The 19,869-nt window shown below is 46.5% G+C and overlaps 1 protein-coding gene across 2 annotated transcripts in view; it reads right to left on the bottom strand.

Moving 5' to 3' along the window:
* The window catches only part of CRACD (capping protein inhibiting regulator of actin dynamics), a 60,087-nt gene that overhangs the window by 4,015 nt on the left and 36,203 nt on the right, over positions 1–19,869 (bottom strand). Inside the window, exons 5-7 of one of the 2 annotated variants that reach the window (XM_022563706.2) lie at positions 16,997–19,799; positions 1,338–1,528; positions 520–682 (exon numbers count right to left, since the gene is read on the bottom strand). In XM_022563706.2, the coding sequence (XP_022419414.1) occupies positions 520–682; positions 1,338–1,528; positions 16,997–19,799 (3,157 nt within the window). Of the gene's footprint in view, positions 1–519; positions 683–1,337; positions 1,544–16,996; positions 19,800–19,869 lie in introns of both variants that reach the window. The other variant, XM_089911959.1, reaches the window with a different exon arrangement.

Genomic DNA, 19,869 nt, shown 5'->3' with positions numbered 1-19,869 from the left:
ATTTAAATTTTACCTAAAATTCACCCTTTCCCCTGAATCCTAATATAATCTTATCTCTTGTTTTGTTTAGAAGGTTCTTATGGTGTGCAGTCTTCCTTGCTGCAGGAAGTTAATAAACCTAATTTTGTTGGACTACAGGCAGTGGAGTTGGAGAGGGCTCATATCACCTTGTTAAAGGTTCAGGAATATAACGAGTCACTTGATATCACATTAGTAGCTTGAAATTAGCCATGGTTGGGAGTATTTACACCACAGCAAATACTACAAATCAGGTCTCTCCACTCCCTGAAGAACTGATTGTTAAAAGTTTATCATCACACCACTGATAGTGGGTGAGTTTCTGATGATCTTTATCAGACGAGCTTTATCAGTGTCAGAGTTGATGAATGGGGTTGTGAGACAGCTTGTGCTCTGAAATGCCTAAAATGCTGTGCTAGTTATGACGCTAGAGGAAATAAAACACACCCTAAGAAGAAAAACTTTTAAGTACGGTTAAGTAGAAATGGACCTGTTCTCTACCTGTCACAGATGTAGGAAGAGTGTTGGCCTTTTTCAGCTGTTCTCGGCGCTCGAGCCTGGACGCTGCTGTCTCTGGCTTCTTCTCTTCTGGCTGAGCGGTGGACTTGTGCAGGGAACCAGCTCTGCTGACACTGCTGCTTCCAGGCTGCGGGCTGACACTGACCTGGATGGAGAGAGAAAGTCAGGGGGAGACTGACCATGCAAGGCAAGGCCTTGGAGGCTTCCATTGGCCAGCCCCCGTTCTCTGGTCCCAGAGGAGGGGCCAGACTGCAAGGGGGAGCAGTGTGTGCTCAACCACGGAGCCGCTCAGTGCACATGTCCCGAAGAGGGGACGCTACATACTTTCCCAGAAGAGCCCTTCAACTTAACTATACCGTTAGGGCCACAGAGCAAGATTCCTAATTTCCTCTCGACTCACTGCTCAAATAAAATGCTTCTTGTATTTCTCATATAACCTGTGTGAGCGGATTCTGCCAAATCAGGCTAACCGAAGAGCATAAGGAAACCAAATTTCTAACCTAAAACGCCTCCTTGTCCTAACAGTGGTCAGCTTATTTATTGCTCTACTGTCTAAGTATTCTCCACCACTCTCAGCTAGCCTTGTTTTGTTATTGTTGTCTTAAATCCTGTGAACTAAAAGAGCCAAGCCCAGGAACTCCCTGGCGGTCCAGTGGTTAGGACTCGGCCCTTTCACTGCCGGGGCCCAGGTTCAGTCCATGGTTGGGGAACTAAGATCCCACAAGCTGCTCAGTGCAGCCAAAAAAAGAGAGAGCCAAGCTCAGGAAAACAAAGTTAAAGCTGAAGGCTAAGCTACTTACGTTTTCTTTGGAGAGCTTTTCGGCCTGCTTGGCCTCCCTGGCTTGCTTCCTCTCCTCTCGAGTCGCTTGCTGCTCCCGAAACCCCTTCTGCTTTTGCAGTGCCAACGTTATCCACAGTGGCTGCGCGGTTTCAACTTTTTCCGCAAGTTTGGAGCCGTCTAAAGAGTGTCTGCTCTGAAGCGTCGGCTTTTCTGTGGGAAAAATGACTATGATATTGTGATGTACAGTAAGAAATACATATTTGGTCTTTGTCCCTGTTTCCAGCACAGAACTAAAACCCTTGCGGTTTCCTAAGTGATGAGAGCATAAAGGTGTCTTCTGTTCTGCTAATGAGGTAACTTTTGGAAAGCACCTAAAGATGGAGGTTGGTTGCCAATAGAACCAATCATGTGATTAGAGGGTTAGAACTTTTAGTCCCACCCCCAAGCTCTCGGGGAGGGGTGAAGGGTTGGAGGCTGAGTTCAATCACCCATGGCCAATGATTTAATTGATCACGACTATGTGATGAAGCCTCCATAAAAAGCCAAAAGGACTCGTAAGGAGAGCTTCTGAGTTGGGAACACATGGAGGTGCTGGGAGAGTGACTAGCTCCAAAAGCATGGAAGCTCTGTGCCCCTTTCCCCATTCATCTCTTCCATCTGGCTGTTCCTGAGTTCTATTCTTTATATATAAACATATATATATATATAAACTAGTAAGTAAAGTGGTTCCCTGAGCCCCTCTAGCAAATTAATTGAGCAACATAAATTTGCAATTGGCATCTAATTAGATGGGGGCAGTCTGGTAGGACTGAGCCTGTAACTTGTGCAATCTGATGTTGTCTCCAGGTAGAAAGTCAGGACTGAGAGAAGTGAGTTGAATGGACACCAGCTGGTGTCAGAGAATTGTTTGGAAGTGTGGGCATCCACCCCCCACATCTCCCCAACAGAGTCAGTAAAAAATCAGATGTGCATTGAAACTAACTACTCACTAGTCTCAGTCCCTCATCCCCTAAAGCTTGTGACAGTCATCAGGCCAAGAAATAGTCAACTATCCCTTTCTAACACAAACACGGTGCCAATACCTGAGTGACTCCACTGGGTGGGAAACTAATGTGTTCAATCAGTGGAAAAAAAACAGGAGCATGTGTCTCCCCTCAAAATGGAAGAAAAAGTAGTCTCAAGTGTCAAAAAACCTCAGGCCTACAGAGGACCCAGGTAGTTATTTGACTCATTGTCCTGCTTTTATTTATTGCTTTTTCACATTTTTTTTCAATGGAACCTTCTCCATGTCCCCACCCAACCCCCTCCATCCAAACAAGTGGAATCCCAACGTATGAAAGAGGAAAAGGGGACACTGCAGCCTAGTGGGGCTGCTGAGGGCACCAGGACTCTGAGGAACACAGTGGGAAGCTGCGATTTTGGTCCAATGCCCTCATTTTTGCTTTAAATTTTTATTTATTTATTTATTTACTGGCACACTGGGTGGCGTGTGGAACTTCCACGACCAGGGATAGAACCCGTGCCCCCCGCAGTGGAAGCGCGGAGTCTTAACCACTGGACCGCCAGGGAAGTCCCCAGTGCCCTCATTTGATAGATGTGAGTACTTGGGTCCATAACCATCAACTGCAGTGACCACGGTCACCCAGCACTTAGTGCATGGGCTGAAGCCTGAGCCTAGGACTTCTGACTTCCAGTCTGTGCTTTTCTTGTGGTGGACTGTCTTGCCTATGCAACTGGGGGCAACAAACTTCCCAGGTAGATGGGGTCCAACACTGAGTAGTAACTGGGCTCTGGAATTGAGCAGACCTGGGTTTGACCTTATGTGACCTTAGAAAAGCTACTTAACCTCTCCAAGCTTTCATTTTCTAATCCATAAAACGGAGATGAGAATGGCACATGCATCAGGCTGATGTGAAGATTAAAAGAGGTCCTCGGTATGAAAACATTTAGAATAGTGCTTGGCATGTAGTAACCGCTCTACAAAATGAGTGTTCTTGTTATTTATGTCTGTGAGACAATGATCCCCACTCCCCTTCTACTCCCCAAGTAAAAATTATGTGCTTTTAGAGATAACCATTCTGGCGTTGGCATTGAATCCTTTACTATCTCCAAGGGAAAGGGCCCATTCTAGTCCTGTTCTTTGAAACCAAACAGAAGTCTACACTTTGATCCAGACCTTACCACACAGGGCTTTCAGTTAAGTGAACTTCATATTGAGGAGAAAGAACCAAAATAAGTTCGAATTGGGAATTCAAGCACAGAAATTCAGGCAGATCCTTAATTTTCTACAGCTTTTAGATCTATAATGCTGTGCAAAGAATTCATATAATGAGCCTTGCGAATTTTAATATTCCTAACCAAATAAGGATTCAGTTATGATCTAACATAGGAAAGAAAACCGACACATTTCAGAAGTATTTTTTTTTTTAAACTAAACCTGAAAGGAGTTTTTGATTAGTTAACCAGAAAATCAAAAAATATTTACCACTTCGAGCATTCTACTTAACTGAGAAGATTTACGTACATTGGAACGAAATGAGTTTCACCTTTTTACTCAAGGGCTGTGTAACACCTGTGTGTAAAAATGGCTAAAAACCAAATTCCCCAGATCTAAGTGATTTCCATTTAAAGCAGTTATGTAAAAGAGTCTCACCTGAACTTGCTTGGGAAGGTCATTCAAGCAACAGGCCAGTTTCCTGCCAACAACTTTGACTGGGTTTATCACAAGGGTCGAAATATCTTTAAAGCATAATTGCCTAAACTTACAGTTGACTAAAATAATTTGAAAAGATAAATCTCTAGCCAGATTTTTATCTTAGATCTGTAGTTTGAATAGTACATCCTGGAGTTATGGACCAGACTCTTTGAAAGGCTGTCACATAATATGTGTTAAGGGCCTAACAGGTCTGGATTGTAGTTGGGGATCAATAAACAGAAAACAGGATGTTAAAATGGGACTCATGCCTGAGTTTCAGCCAGGGATGCCCCAAAAGGTCGTAACAAATAATAAATGGCACTTACTCCCATGTTCTGAAGTGATGTGCTTGATCACCTACTCAGGACTAGCCAACGAGGTGACCAAAACAGCCACCTCAAGGTCCTAGGAAAATCAGAGCTGAGGCAGAAGCAGCCAGAGTAGAGAATTTCTTTGAAAAACATTGTTGGAGCATGGTGTGTTCCCACGTCCTCTCCCCAGCAGAGGAGAGGGGGCTAAGCCAAGCAAGAGGATCTCTAATGAGACCACTCAGATAAACTCCCGGAGTCTGTGGGGCACAGACTTGAGGTTCTATTTACACCAGGAAAAGTCCAAAGGCGAGGACGGTGGCTGCCAGGGGCCTGGAGAAGAGGCGTTTGTGCTGGGAAGACATCTGTTACTGAGTGATGCTTGAGGTTCAGGTGCTAGCCATGTGGATGGGGGAGAGAGGGGCAGTCTAGAGGGGAACCGGGGACCCAGGGCTGCCTGGAGGAGGCACCACTGAAGTAAGGGAATTGCAGGAGGAGAAAGAGCCCAGGTGGCTGGCACATGAGGGGTCTGAGGAACACACAGAAAAATCAGCACTGAACATCCCCCAAGAGCAGTGAACGTTGCTGCCTCACCTCTCTTCCTTCCTTTGCTCTAGCTATGGAGCCTGTTTCTGGGCCAGGAGGAAGGGCAGAAGTCGACCATGCCTGCACCCCCACTTTAGGCATTTCAGCCCAAAGCAGGCCAAATTAGGAGGGAGACACTTAGTTTGAAATACTGTTTGGAGTTTGATTATGACACTGGAGGCAGCATATAAATTACTAACATGACATAGTTGTTACTAAAGGTGCCTAGAGGACTTTTTACTATCAAAAAGTAACTGAAAAGATAGAACTCCAACTCAACAACTAAAATACCCAATTAAAAAATGGGCAAAGGACTTAAATGGACATTTCTCCTAAAAAGACATACAAATGACCAACAGCATATGAAAAGGTGCTCAACATCATTAATCATCAGGGAAATGCAATTAAAACCACAATGAGGTATCACCTCACATCTGTGAGAATGACGTGTGTGTGTGTGTGTGTGTGTGTGTGTGTGTGTGTGTATCTCCCAGAAAATAACAAGCGCTGAACAGAATGTGGAGAAATTAGAACGCTTGAGTGATGCTGGTGGGATATAAAATGGTGCAGCCACTGTGGAAACAGGGTGGTTCCTCAAAAAATTAAAAATAGAATTACCATATGATCCAGCAATTCCACTTCTGGGTATTTATCCAAAAGAACTGAAAACAGGATCTAGAAAAGATATTTGCACATCCATGTTCATAGCGGTGCCATTCACGATAACCAAGAGGTGGAAGCAACCCAAATGTCCATCAACAGATGAATAAACAAAATGTGGTGTATACATACAATGGGATATTAGCCTTAAAAAGGAAGGAAATTCTAATAGATAACTAATGAGAACCTATTGTATAGCACAAGGAACTCTACCCAATGCTCTGTGGTGCCCTAACTGGGAAGGAAACCCAAAAAAGAGGGGATACAGGTATACGTATAGCTGATTCACTGTGCTGTAGAGCAGAAACTAACAACATTCTAAAGCAACTATATGCCAATAAAAATTAATTAAAAAAAAAAGGAAATTCTGACACATGCTACAATATGGATAAACCTTAAAAACATTATGTTTAGTGGAAGAAGCCAGTCACAGAAGGACAAATTCTGCATGATTCCACATATATGAGGTATCTAGAGCAGTCAGATTCATAGAGACAGAAAGTGAAACAGTGGCTGCCAGGGGCTGCGGGAGATGAAAATGGGAGTTGATTAATGGATACAGAGTTTCAGTTTTGCAAGACGAAAAAGTTCTGGAAATTGGTTGTACAACAATGTGAATGTAGCATTACTGAACTATACACTGAGAAATGGTTAAGATAATAAATTTTACATTATGTATTTTTTACCACAATAAAAAAAACTTGTAAAAGTGACTGAAAGAATTATGGGGGGGAATCGGGAAGACGGCAGAAGAGTAAGAGGCGGAGATCACCTTCCTCCCCACAGATACACCAGAAATACATCTACATGTGGAACAACTCCTACAGAACACCTACTGAATGCTGGCAGAAGACCTCAGACCTCCCAAAAGGCAAGAAACTCCCCCACGTACCTGGGTAGGGCAAAAGAAAAAAGAATAAACAGAGACAAAAGGATAGGGACGGGACCTGAACCAATGGGAGGGAGCCGTGATGGAGGAAAGGTTTCCACACACTAGAAGCCCCTTCGAGGGCGGAGACTGCAGGTGGCGGAAGGGGGAAGCTTCGGAGACACGGAGGAGAGCGCAGCAACAGGGGTGCAGAGGGCAAAGTGGAGAGATTCCTGCACAGAGGATCGGTGCCGACCGGCACTCACCAGCCTGAGAGGCTTGTCTGCTCACCCTCTGGGGCGGGCGGGCCTGGGAGCTGACGCTCAGGCTTTGGTCGGAGCGCAGGGAGAGGACTGGGGTTGGCGGCGTGAACACAGCCTGAAGGGGGTTAGTGCGCCACGGCTGGCCGGGAGGGAGTCCGGGGAAAAGTCTGGACCTGTCGAAGAGGCAAGAGACTTTTTCTTCCCTCTTTGTTTCCTGGTGCGCGAGGAGAGGGGGTTAAGAGCGCTGCTTAAAAGAGCTCCAGAGATGGGCGTGAGCTGCGGCTAACAGCGCGGACCCCAGAGACGGGCAGGAGATGCTAAGGCTGCTGCTGCCGCCACCAAGAAGCCTGTGTGCGAGCACAGGTCACTATCCACACCTCCCTTCCGGGGAGCCTGTGCAGCCCGCCACTGCCAGGGTCCCGAGATCCAGGGACAACTTTCCCGGGAGAACGCACGGCGCGCCTCAGGCTGGTGCAACGTCCTGCCGGCCTCTGCTGCCACAGGCTGGCCCCGGATCCACACCGCTCCCTCCCCCCCGCCTGAGTGAGCCAGAGTCCCTGAAGCAGCTGCTTCTTTAACCCCGTCCTGTCTGAGTGAAGAACAGAGGCCCTCCGGCGACCTACACGCAGAGGCGGGGCCAAATCGAAAGCTGAGCCCCGGGAGCTGTGAGAACAAAGAAGAGAAAGGGAAATCTCTCCCCTTTTCCTCTTTTTTTGAGTGTGTATGTGTATACTTCTGTGTGAGATTTTGTCTGTATAGCTTTGCTGTCACCATCTGTCCTAGGGTTCTATCCGTTTTTTTTCTTAAAAAAATTTTTTTTTCTTAATAATTATTTTTTATTTTAATAACTTTTATCTTACTATATTTTATTTTATCCTTTCCTCTTTCTTTTCTTCCTTCCTTCCCTCCTTCCTTCCTTCCCTCCCTCCTTCCTTCCCTCCCTCCCTCCCTTCTTTCCCTTTCTTTCTCTCTCTCTCTCTTTCTTTCTTTCTACTTTTTCTCCCTTTTATTCTGAGCTGTGTGGATGAAACGCTCTTGGTGCTGCAGCCAGGAGTCACTGCTGTGCCTCTGAGGTGGGAGAGCCAACTTCAGGACACTGGTCCACAAGAGACCTCCCAGCTCCACATAATATCAAACGGCGAAAATCTCCCAGAGATCTCCATCTCAACACCAGCACCCAGCTTCACTCAACAACCAGCAAGCTACAGTGCTGAACACCCTATGCCAAACAACTAGCAAGACAGGAACACAACCCCACCCATTAGCAGAGAGGCTGCCTAAAATCATAGTAAGTCCACAGACACCCCAAAACACACCACCAGACGTGGACCTGCCCACCAGAAAGACAAGATCCAGCCTCATCCACCAGAAAATAGGCACTAGTCCCCTCCACCAGGAAGCCTACACAACCCACTGAACCAACCTTAGCCACTGGGGACAGACACCAAAAACAACGGGAACTACAAAACTGCAGCCTGCAAAAAGGAGACCCCAAACACAGTAAGATAAGCAAAATGAGAAGACAGAAAAACACACAGCAGATGAACAAGCAAGATAAAAACCCACCAGACCTAACAAATGAAGAGGAAATAGGCAGTGTACCTGAAAAAGAATTCAGAATAATGAGAGTAAAGATGATCCACAATCTTGGAAATAGAATAGAGAAAATGCAAGAAACATTTAACAAGGACCTAGAAGAACTAAAGAGGAAACAAGCAACGATGAACAACACAATAAATGAAATGAAAAATACTCTAGATGGGATCAATAGCAGAATAACTGAGGCAGAAGAACAGATAAGTGACCTGGAAAATAAAATACTGGAAATAACTACTGCAGAGCAGAATAAAGAAAAAGGAATGAAAAGAACTGAGGACGGTCTCAGAGACCTCTGGGACAACAATTGCACCAACATTTGAATTATAGGGGTTCCAGAAGAAGAATAGAAAAAGAAAGGTACTGAGAAAATATTTGAAGACATTATAGTTGAAAAATTCCCTAATACGGGAAAGGAAATATTTAATCAAGTCCAGGAAGCACAGAGAGTCCCATACAGGATAAATCCAAGGAGAAACACGCCAAGACACATATTAACCAAACTGTCAAAAATTAAATACAAAGAAAACATATTAAAAGCAGCAAGTGAAAAACAATAAATAACACACAAAGAAATCCCCATAAGGTTAACAACTGATCTTTCAGCAGAAACTCTGCAAGCCAGAAGGGACTGGCAGGATATACTTAAAGTAATGAATGAGAAAAACCTACAACCAAGATTACTCTACCCAGCAAGGATCTCATTCAGATTTTATGGAGAAATTAAAACCTTTACAGACAAGCAAAAGCTGAGAGAGTTCAGCACCACCAAACCAGCTTTACAACAAATACTAAAGGACCTTCTCTAGGCAAGAAACACAAGAGAAGGAAAAGACCTACAATAACAAACCCAAAACAATTAAGAAAATGGTCATAGGAACATAACATATCGATAATTACCTTAAACGTGAATGGACTAAATGCTCCAACCAAAAGACACAGGTTTGCTGAACGGATACAAAAACAAGACCCATATATATGCTGTCTACAAGAGACCCACTTCAGACCTAGAGACACATACAGACTGAAAGTGAGGGGATGGAAAAAGATATTCCATGCAAATGGAAACCAAAAGAAAGCTAGAGTAGCAATTCTCATATCACACAAAATATACTTTAAAATAAAGACTATTAGAAGAGACAAAGAAGGACACTACATAATGATCAAAGGATCAATCCAAGAAGAAGATATAACAATTGTAAATATTTATGCACCCAACATAGGAGCACCTCAATACATAAGGCAAATACTAACAGCCATAAAAGGGGAAATCGACAGTAACATATTCATAGTAGGGGACTTTAACACCCCACTTTCACCAATGGACATAGGACATATCATCCAAAATGAAAATAAATAAGGAAACACAAGCTTTAAATGATACATTAAACAAGATGAACTTAATTGATATTTATAGGACATTCCATCCCAAAACAACAGAATACACATTTTTCTCAAGTGCTCATGGAACATTCTCCAGGATAGATCATATCTTGGGTAACAGATCAAGCCTTGGTGATTTAAGAAAATTGAAATTGTATCAAGTATCTTTTCCGACCACAACACTATGAGACTAGATATCAATTACAGGAAAAGATCTGTAAAAAATACAAACACATGGAGGCTAAACAATACACTACTTAATAACGAAGTGAAGAAATCAAAAAATACCTAGAAACAAATGACAATGGAGACACAACGACCCAAAACCTATGGGATGCAGCAAAAGCAGTTCTAAGAGGGAAGTTTATAGCAATACAATCCTACCTTAAGAAACAGGGGCTTCCCTGGTGGCACAGTGGCTGAGAGTCCGCCTGCCGATGCAGGGGACGCGGGTTCGTGCCCCGGTCCAGGAGGATCCCACATGCCGTGGAGCAGCTGGGCCTGTGAGCCATGGCTGCTGGGCCTGCGCGTCCGGAGCCTGTGCTCCGCAACGGGAGAGGCCACAGCAGTGAGAGGCCCGCGTACCGCAAAGAAGAAGAAGAAAAAAAAAGAAACAGGAAACATCTCAAATAAACAACCTAACCTTGCACCTAAAGCAATTTGAGAAAGAAGAACCAAAAAACCCCCAAAGTCAGCAGAAGGAAAGAAATCATAAAGATCAGATCAGAAATAAATGAAAAAGAAATGAAGGAAACGATAGCAAAGATCAATAAAACTAAAAGCTGGTTCTTTGAGAAGATAAACAAAATTGATAAACCATTAGACAGACTCATCAAGAAAAAAGGGAGAAGACTCAAATCAATAGAATTAGAAATGAAAAAGGGGAAGTAACAACTGACACTACAGAAATACAAAAGATCATAAGAGATTACTACAAGCAACTGTATGCCAATAAAATGGACAACCTGGAAGAAATGGACAAATTATTAGAAAAGCACAACCTGCCAAGACTGAATCAGGAAGAAACAGAAAATATGAACAGACCAATCACAAGCACTGAATTTGAAACTGTGATTAAAAATCTTCCAACAAACAAAAGCCCAGGACCAGATGGCTTCAAAGGCGAATTCTATTAAACATTTAGAGAAGGGCTAACACCTGTCCTTCTCAAACTCTTCCAAAATATAGCAGAGGGAGGAACACTCCCAAACTGATTCTACAAGGCCACCATCACTCTGATACCAAAACCAGACAAGGATGTCACAAAGAAAGAAAACTACAGGCCAATATCACTGATGAACATAGATGCAAAAATCCTCAAGAAAATACTAGCAAACAGAATCCAACAGCACATTAAAAGGATCATACACCATGATCAAGTGGGGTTTATTCCAGGAATGCAAGGATTCTTCAATATACACAAATCAATCAACGTGATACACCATATTAACAAATTGAAGGAGAAAAACTATATGATCATCTCAATAGATGCAGAGAAACCTTTCGACAAAATTCAACACCCATTTATGATAAAAACCCTGCAGAAAGCAGGCATAGAGGGAACTTTCCTCAACATAATAAAGGCCATATATGACAAACCCACAGCCAACATCGTCCTCAATGGTGAAAAACTGAAAGCATTTCCACTAAGATCGGGAACAAGACAAGGTTGCCCACTCTCACCACTCTTATTCAACACAGTTTTGGAAGTTTTAGCCACAGTAGAGAAGGAAAAGAAATAAGAGGAATACAAATCTGAAAAGAAGAAGTAAAGCTGACACTGTTTGCAGATGATATGATACTATACATAGAGAATCCCAAAGATGCTACCAGAAAACTACTAGAGCTAATCAATGAATTTGGTAAAGTAGCAGGATACAAAATTAATGCACAGGAATCTCTGGCATTCCTATACACTAATGATGAAAAATCTGAAAGTGAAATCAAGAAAACACTCCCATTTACCATTGCAACAAAAAGAATAAAATATCTAGGAATAAGCCTACCTAAGGAGACAAAAGACCTGTATGCAGAAAATTATAAGACACTGATGAAAGAAATTAAAGATGATACAAATAGATGGAGAGATATACCATGTTCTTGGATTGGAAGAATCAACATTGTGAAAGTGACTCTACTACCCAAAGCAATCTACAGATTCAATGCAAACCCTATCAAACTACCACTGGCATTTTTCACAGTACTAGAACAAAAAGTTTCACAATTTGTATGGAAACACAAAAGACCCCGAATAGCCAAAGCAATCTTGAGACCGAAAAATGGAGCCAGAGGAATCAGGCTCCCTGACTTCAGACTATACTACAAAGCTGCAGTAATCAAGACAGTATGGTACTGGCAGAGAAACAGAAATATAGATCAATGGAACAGGATAGAAAGCCCAGAGATAAACCCACACACATATGGTCACCTTATCTTTCATAAAGGAGGCAGGAATATACAGTGGAGAAAGGACAGCCTCTTCAATAAGTGGTGCTAGGAAAACTGGACAGGTACATGTAAAAGTATGAGATTAGATCACCTCCTAACACCATACAGAAAAATAAACTGAAAATGGATTAAAGACCTGAATGTAAGGTCAGAAACTATCAAGCTCTTAGAGGAAAACATAGGCAGAACACTCTGACATAGATCACAGCAAGATCCTTTTTGACCCACCTCCCAGAGAAATGGAAATAAAAACAAAAATAAACAAATGGGACCTAATGAAACTTCAAAGCTTTTGCACAGCAAAGGAAACCATAAACAAGACCAAAAGACAACCCTCAGAATGGGAGAAAACATTTGCAAATGAAGCAACTGACAAAGGATTAATCTCCAAAATTTATAAGCAGCTCAATAACAAAAAAACAAACAACCCAATCCAAAAATGGGCAGAAGACCTAAATAGACATTTCTCCAAAGAAGATATACAGAATGCCAACAAACACATGAAAGAATGCTCAACATCATTAATCATTAGAGAAATGCAAATCAAAACTACAATGAGTTATCATCTTACACCAGTCAGAATGGCCATCATCAAAAAATCTACAAACAATAAATGCTGGAGAGGGTGTGGAGAAAAGGGAACACTCTTGCACTGCTGGTGGGAATGTGAATTGGTACAGCCACTATGGAGAACAGTATGGAGGTTCCTTAAAAAACTACAAATAGAACTACCATATGACCCAGCAATCCCACTACTGGGCATATACCCTGAGAAAACCATAATTCAAAAAGAGTCATGTACCACAATGTTCATTGCAGATCTATTTACAATAGCCAGGAGATGGAAACAACCTAAGTGTCCATCATCGGATGAATGGATAAAGAAGATGTGGCACATATATACAATGGAATATTACTCAGCCATAAAAAGAAACGAAATTGAGCTATTTGTAATGAGGTGGATGGACCCAGAGTCTGTCATACAGAGTGAAGTAAGTCAGAAAGAGAAAGACAAATACCGTATGCTAACACATATATATGGAATTTAAGAAAAAAAATATATCATGAAGAGCCTTGAGGTAAGACAGGAATAAAGACACAGACCTACTGGAGAACGGACTTGAGGATATGGGGAGGGGGAAGGGTGAGCTGTGACAGGGCGAGAGAGAGGCATGGACATATATACACTAACAAACGTAAGGTAGATAGCTAGTGGGAAGCAGCCACATGGCACAGGGATATCGGCTTGGTGCTTTGTGACCGCCTGGAGGGGTGGGATAGAGAGGGTGTGAGGGAGGGAGACGCAAGAGGGAAGAGATATGGGAACACGTGTATATGTTTAACTGATTCACTTTGTTATAAAGCAGAAACTAACACACCATTGTAAAGCAATTATACCCCAATAAAGATGTTTAAAAAAAAAAAGACAGGAATAAAGACACAGACCTACTAGAGAACGGACTTGAGGATATGGGGAGGGGAAGGGTAAACTGTGACAAAGCGAGAGAGTGGCACGGACATATATACACTACCAAACTTAAAATAGATAGCTAGGGGGAAGCAGCCGTATAGCACAGGGAGATCAGCTCGGTGCTTTGTGACCACCTAGAGGGGTGCGATAGGGAGGGTGGGAAGGAGGGAGACGCAAGAGGGAAGAGATATGGGAACATGTGTATATGTTTAACTGATTCACTTTGTTATAAAGCAGAAACTAGCACACCACTGTAAAGCAATTATACTCCAATAAAGATGTTAAAAAAAAAAAAAGAATTATGCCCAAGGTATTATCCAAGAGATGGGGGAAAAATGAGCAAAACAGCCAAAAAAAAAAAAAAAAAAGTAAATAAAACAAGGTTTTGCTAAATTCTATGGAATGTTTGAATAATTTTTTTGAAGAAATATATGACTATGGTCATTCAGTCCAAGAAGTAACATTAGGAACATTAATGTAAAAAGTGTTTCTAGGGGCTTAATTACAGCATTTTACAAATACCAGGTGAGAATTACAGCAAGAAGTCCTAGGGTAACAAATGGGAAGATCATTTAACCCGGGAAAGAACTCCTCATCCAGGTTTTACCACTATGAGGAGCAGGCAAGTCACCTAACTTTTTGGATGTTGATGTCCTCATCTGTAAAATGGAGCCAGGACAATGCACACGTGCTGTGAGGTTAAATGAGATGATGTAAACAGAAGCACTTTGTAAGTGATTAAGCACAAAGGATTACTGTTGTTGAAATTTTCCACAACAGTACAATCCCTAACTTCAGTCAAGGTTTTAAAAGACAGAGAAGTTCTTTGTTAATCGCATAATCTTTTTAATGGGGGAGTTCAAAGTGTCTAATTAAAATTTTATTTTGTGACAATGCTTAAACCTATTCTCTTTCATTCTAAACTCACTGCATGAGGAGAACCACAGCCATCCCACTCAAGTTCCCCCCTGTAGGCTCTGGGGAGACGAGCAAGTGTATCCTGGCATCTAATCACTGCTCCTGTAGGTCACTTCTTGGGAGAAAGGACCACTTAGTATCTGTCCTACCCACTGGAAGGAGGTGAGAATCTCAGAATGAGATGATATCTGGTGATATCTATAATCAAAGCATTGGAGGACAGACACTGGGGGATTATCATTGCTATTTCCATTCCCACTGGAGTGGGTTCAGTCAATGCCTTCCCAGGGCCTTGGGCCCATGTATTGGTCCTTGTTGACCTCTACCTAGGGAATGGAGACCTCTTTCTAAATCGGTGTCTCCAAAAAAATGTGTGTGTGTGCCTTCAAGGATGTGCAAGGCAATTCACTGAGAGTGAAGAAAGAAAAGATTAAAATTTCTATTTACCTATTTTAAAATCCAGAAATAACAGAATCGAGCTTTTCTAATACTGAGTGCCCAGATGCAGGCACCTCACTCAGCCCATGTATCAGAAGGCCGTGTATAACCAATGGTATGTTTAAGGACTCCGGAGGCGGGGAGGGATGGAGATGGCAGAGTAGGAAGATGTAGAGCTCTCACCTCCTGCCACCAACACATTAAAAATACATCTACATGCAGAACACTTTTCATGGAACGCTAGCTGGAAACTGGCAGAAGAACTATCAACCAAAGTTGCAAGAAAGATTTCCACATGACTGGGTAGGATGGACAAAAAGGCATAGGGTTGGGACCCCTGCCCCTGAGAGGGATCTGAAAGGAAGAGAAGGTCGGTATGGGCGGACCCTTGCCCTGGGGAGCCAGCAGGTTGAGCCACAGACTGGGCATCCCAACGCTAGTGTTGTACATGGAAGGAGACAAGTCCCCTTGGCTGCCGGGAGAACCTCTGGGACAGACAGAAGGGCTGGAGAAGCCTAGACTCTACTCGTGAGGAGTGTGCATGCACTGGCTGGTCAACAATCATGGTGGAGAGAACTCTGTACTGGTGGCTGCCACCTTGCTGCACTCCCCAGTCTGAGCTGGGTGAACACCCCAGCCCTACTCACTCCACACCACCGCTTGGTGTGAGACCTGGGCCAACTGGCCCCCTTGGGGAAAGACTCAGTCTAGCTACACAGAGACACACTGGGGGCCCTGGGTGTGATCCGGTGGGGTGGTGGTCACTGTCAGTGCGTGCTCAGGCGGCCCCACAGAAGCATGCCGCAGTTTGTCTCCCAGCCTAGCAAGAGCGCCCCACCCACTCCACCCTGCAGCTTGGCTCTGGATCTGGGGCAGGCAGGTCCTGGGAGAAAACTGCCACAGAGGCAGCCCATGTTTCTGGTGGCAGCACAACCATCTCAATTCCTGCAGCCACAACACCCGGGTCCCCAGCCTACTCCACGCCACAGCCTTGCACCAGATCGAGGATGAACACGACAGGGGAAAGGACGTAACCCTGCGCTGCGTCCGAGCAGAACCGTGGACGCCTACAAAGGAGATGCACAGGTCCTCTGGACGTGTGGGCCTCACTTGCTTCAGCAATCCCCTCCTTTGGGGCAAGGCTTGGTTACAAAGGACGATAGTGTCTTCCATAAGGCAAGTAACCAAACCAACATCTCTGGGAAACAGCTGTTTTCTCTGCAAAAATCACCCCAAACCTAAACAATTACCTAAATCTTCCCTAAAAAACCTGAGGGGAGAATTTCTCTGAGAAATACGAGTAACTTCCTGGGCTATGAACCACACCTGACGACCTACTCTGCAAAACAGAAAAGAAAAAGTATCAGATGAAGGTTCTTGGGGCCCCAAAGCCAATCCAGGTGATCACCATGCTGCCCCAAACATCCAGCATGAAGAAACACTAGGGGCAGAGGCAGGAGTAACGGTCGCTCTAAAATTTCCGTATCGGAGGGCTTCTCAGTGGCAAGCTGGTGGGGTCAGGATGCATATGTGGGCATTGTGCGTTAAACTGAGACAAACTTGATTATGCACACAGAGGCTCCTTAGGGGGGCTGTCCAAAGCCCCCTAACCTCCCACCTGGGTGCCGCTAAGTGCCCAGAGACAGAACACAGACACTGGTCTAGGAAACTCCAGTCTTTGCTGTCACTGCACAGGCCCCTCATAAAGATTAATGATATCTGCATTAACTTGGACCACGTTTCAATTTCCACTGCCAATCGAAAGCAAAATCAGTCTCTGCCAGCACCTCCAACTTATTACTTGGGTAGGTAAGGATCATTAACGGTGTGAACTGCAGACATGCAACAGTCAGTCCACATTTCCAAAACTGTAAAGAAAAGTAAAGAGCCTCACTATGATCCATGAGTGAGGGCCCCTGGGGAACTGGGCACCAGCCTCTAATTAAAGGAAGTGCTCCAACGCCAGCTCCGGGGGCTACTTCTGGCCCTGGGCACGGACAACAGGCTGAACAGAGGCAGAGGTTCTGCAACCTACGTTTACGCACCTTTCCTCCCCGCCTCGGGTGTCGCGGAAGGCTTTTCCTGCCGGGCGGCAGACGGCGCCGGGGAAGCTGCCTTCCTCTCTGTTTCCACCTCTTCCTCCTCATCCCGCTTCTGGTCCTTCCTCTCCTCAGTCGGCGGGGGTGAGGGCGTCCGGGGGCCCCCGTTGTCCCGGCCCTCCTTGCACGGCTCGCCGGGCTCCGGGTCAGGCTTCCCCGCCCGGCGAGCCAACAGCTCCACCAAGTAAGGCCTGCTCAGCTTGGAGATCGGGGAGGACGGCGGAGTCTGGCCCGCGGGCTTGGGAGCCAGGGCTGGCTTCTGGGCCAAGGGCGTTCTGTTTGCTGCCCTGTCCTGCTCTGGAGCCGGGGGCTGGCTGCTGGCTGCTGGGGGCCCAGGCTGGGCTGCAAGAGGAGAGTGGCTGGGAGGGCTTTCAGCAGGGTCCTTCCAGGGGGCCGGGGCTTGCTTCCTCTCGGTGGGGAGGGACGGGCCATGCTTGAGGGCCGCAGCCTCTGTCTCTCTCTCTCCAGCTGTGCTCCCCGGAGCTGACGGTGCCCCATTGATACTGTCCCCTGTGCTGCTGTGCCTTTTCTTCTTCTTTTGTTCTGTTTGTTGGTCGCAGTGGAAGCGCAAGGAGTAGTTGGTCCTTCTCAATTTTATTCCAAAAGGGGAAGCTTTATCCTCTCCACCTGGCATCACGGGCTCCGGCTTTGCTGCTCCACCTGTGGTCTCGCTGTCCGAAGTGACCACGGGTTCTGCTTGGGCCACTGCTTTCTGTGGAGGGTAAGGAAGGCTTGGAACAAGGAAAGATGGAAGGTCTTTGGCAAATTTGCACCCCTCCGTGGTGTCCGTTGGCTCCTGGTGCGCCCCTGGTTTCTCTGCACCCTTCACGGGCTCTTTAGTATCAGCAGCAGGGAGCTGGGGCCGGGCCTCTTCGCTGGGACCCGGCTGGGATCTTTTTCTAACGCTTTCCAGTTCCGTGTTCTGTTTGGAGGTCTCCCCGCCCCCATCAGAGAATTTCTGCCAGGCGGGCTTAATGGAGAACTTTGCATTTACCGGCGGGGTCCTCCGGAGGTTCCCGCGGGAATCACATCGGCCCCTGGGCGTGTGTTCATCACCCGGCCGAGACTGGTCTCTCTCGCCGCGCTGGTCACTCTCTGCGTTCCTCAGGATTCTGGACCGAATGGAAGCCCATTCAGCGAGCGCGGCCGCGCTGCTTGGAGACTCCTGGGAGGGCCTGGTCTTCCCACTGCCTGCCCGGGGGTCGCCTGGGGCTCGGGGTGGGTTCTCCAGGGCGGGGACATCCACGTGCTTCTTTTCTTCTGACAAGCCCAGGAGAGACTTGCACGCCGTGTCCTTGATCTGGCTCAGGTTGACGGCCGGGCCGCAGAGCTGGGCTCCCGTGACCAGAATGGCCGTGTGTGGGATGCTCAGGGACGAGGGCAGGGCGTGGGAGGCCGGGCTGGCTTTGGGGGCCTTTGGCTCTTGGGGACCAGAGGCGAGCCCCTCATCTTTCATGGGCTTCACGGGGCTCAGATTGACTTTGGGGAAGAGAATTTGTTTCCCTCCGGATGACACCTGGAAAGTGTAGGGTCTGGGCATGGTCTGCCTCTCATCTACCTCCTGCCATCTGAGCTCCTCCACTTTTCTGTCTGTTTCTGGAGCGGCAGCTTCTTTCTTCTCTCCTGGAGCCAACGCCTCTTCCACCTGGGCCTCTTGTTTCTGGGGCAGCTCTGCGTTGGTTTCTTCCCTCTTTTCCCGCCATCCACAAGGTTGATCCCCGGGAACATCCCCCTGCTTTCCGGCCTGCTCGCCTGATGGCTCGGTGGCCTCTTGGCTCTGCTTCACCCGAACACTCGGCTCCTCAGAGTTTTCTCTTGGCTTCTCGGGTGTCGGATGTTCTTGTTCTGCTTTCTCTGCAGTGTCGCTCTGAAGTGGGCTCCTCAGGCCCCGTTTGTGGTCCAGCAGCGGCTGATTCTCCTCTTCCGCTCTCGCTGCTTCCTGAAGCTTCTTTTCCGCTTCCTGCCTCCTCTTCGCCTCCGCGTCCTCCTGCCGTCTCTGCGCCTCCAGCTCTTCCTGCCTTCTGAGCTCCTGCATCCGTTTTTCCTCCGCCTCCGCCGCCTCCTCCGCCTCCTCCTCCCGCCGCCTCCGCGCCTCCAGCTCCTGCCGCCTCTCCTCCTCTTCCCGCTGCTGCTTCTCGGCCGCCCGCCGCCCCTGCTCCTCCAGCCTTCTGAGTTCCTCCAATGCTCTCTCCTCCTCTTCCCGCCGCAGCTTCTCGGCCTCCTGCCGGCTCCGCGCCTCCAGCTCCTCCTGCTGCGCGCGTCTCTCCAGGCGCCGCGCCTCTTCCTGCAGGCGCCCCGGCTCCTCGGCTTCCAGGCGCCCCGGCTCCTCGGCTTCCAGGCGCCCTTCTTCGTCTTGCTCCCTCCGCGCTGGGCCTCGGCAGCCTGGCTCTTCCGGACTCTGCGCCTTCTCTTCACGCTGCCTCTTTGCTGCCTCTAGCTGGACTCCTTCCTCCTCTTCCTCCCCTTCCTCCTCCAAGAGCTCCTCCTGCCTTCTTTTCTCCTCCCAAAGCCTCCTCTCCAGGGCCTGGAGCCTCTGCTCTTCCAGGCGTCGCCTCTCTGCCGCTTCGGCCTTTTGCCGTTTGCACTTGGCCTCAAGTTCTTGCCAGTATTCTTCTTGGCGTCGCTTCTCTTCCTCCGAGTCCAGCGCCTCTGGCTCCTCTTCATGCCAGATTGGCTTGTCTTCTCCAGGGTGCCCATTCTGGTCTAGGGACAGCTGATGCGGGAAGCCACCTTGCTCGTTCTGTCGATCCTAACATTGGTAAGGGAAACAGAATTAGCTTTCCTTGTGCACAGGCTACCATTACAATCCTACTCACAAT

The sequence above is a fragment of the Delphinapterus leucas genome, chromosome 5 (assembly GCF_059928025.1).
Source record: "Delphinapterus leucas isolate spDelLeu-1000000601 "Yukka" chromosome 5, BTC_Dleu_Yukka2, whole genome shotgun sequence".
NCBI classification, from domain to species: domain Eukaryota; kingdom Metazoa; phylum Chordata; class Mammalia; order Artiodactyla; family Monodontidae; genus Delphinapterus; species Delphinapterus leucas.
The sequence above is the reverse complement of the archived record's forward strand: the minus strand, read 5'-3'. Positions and strand labels throughout refer to the sequence as shown.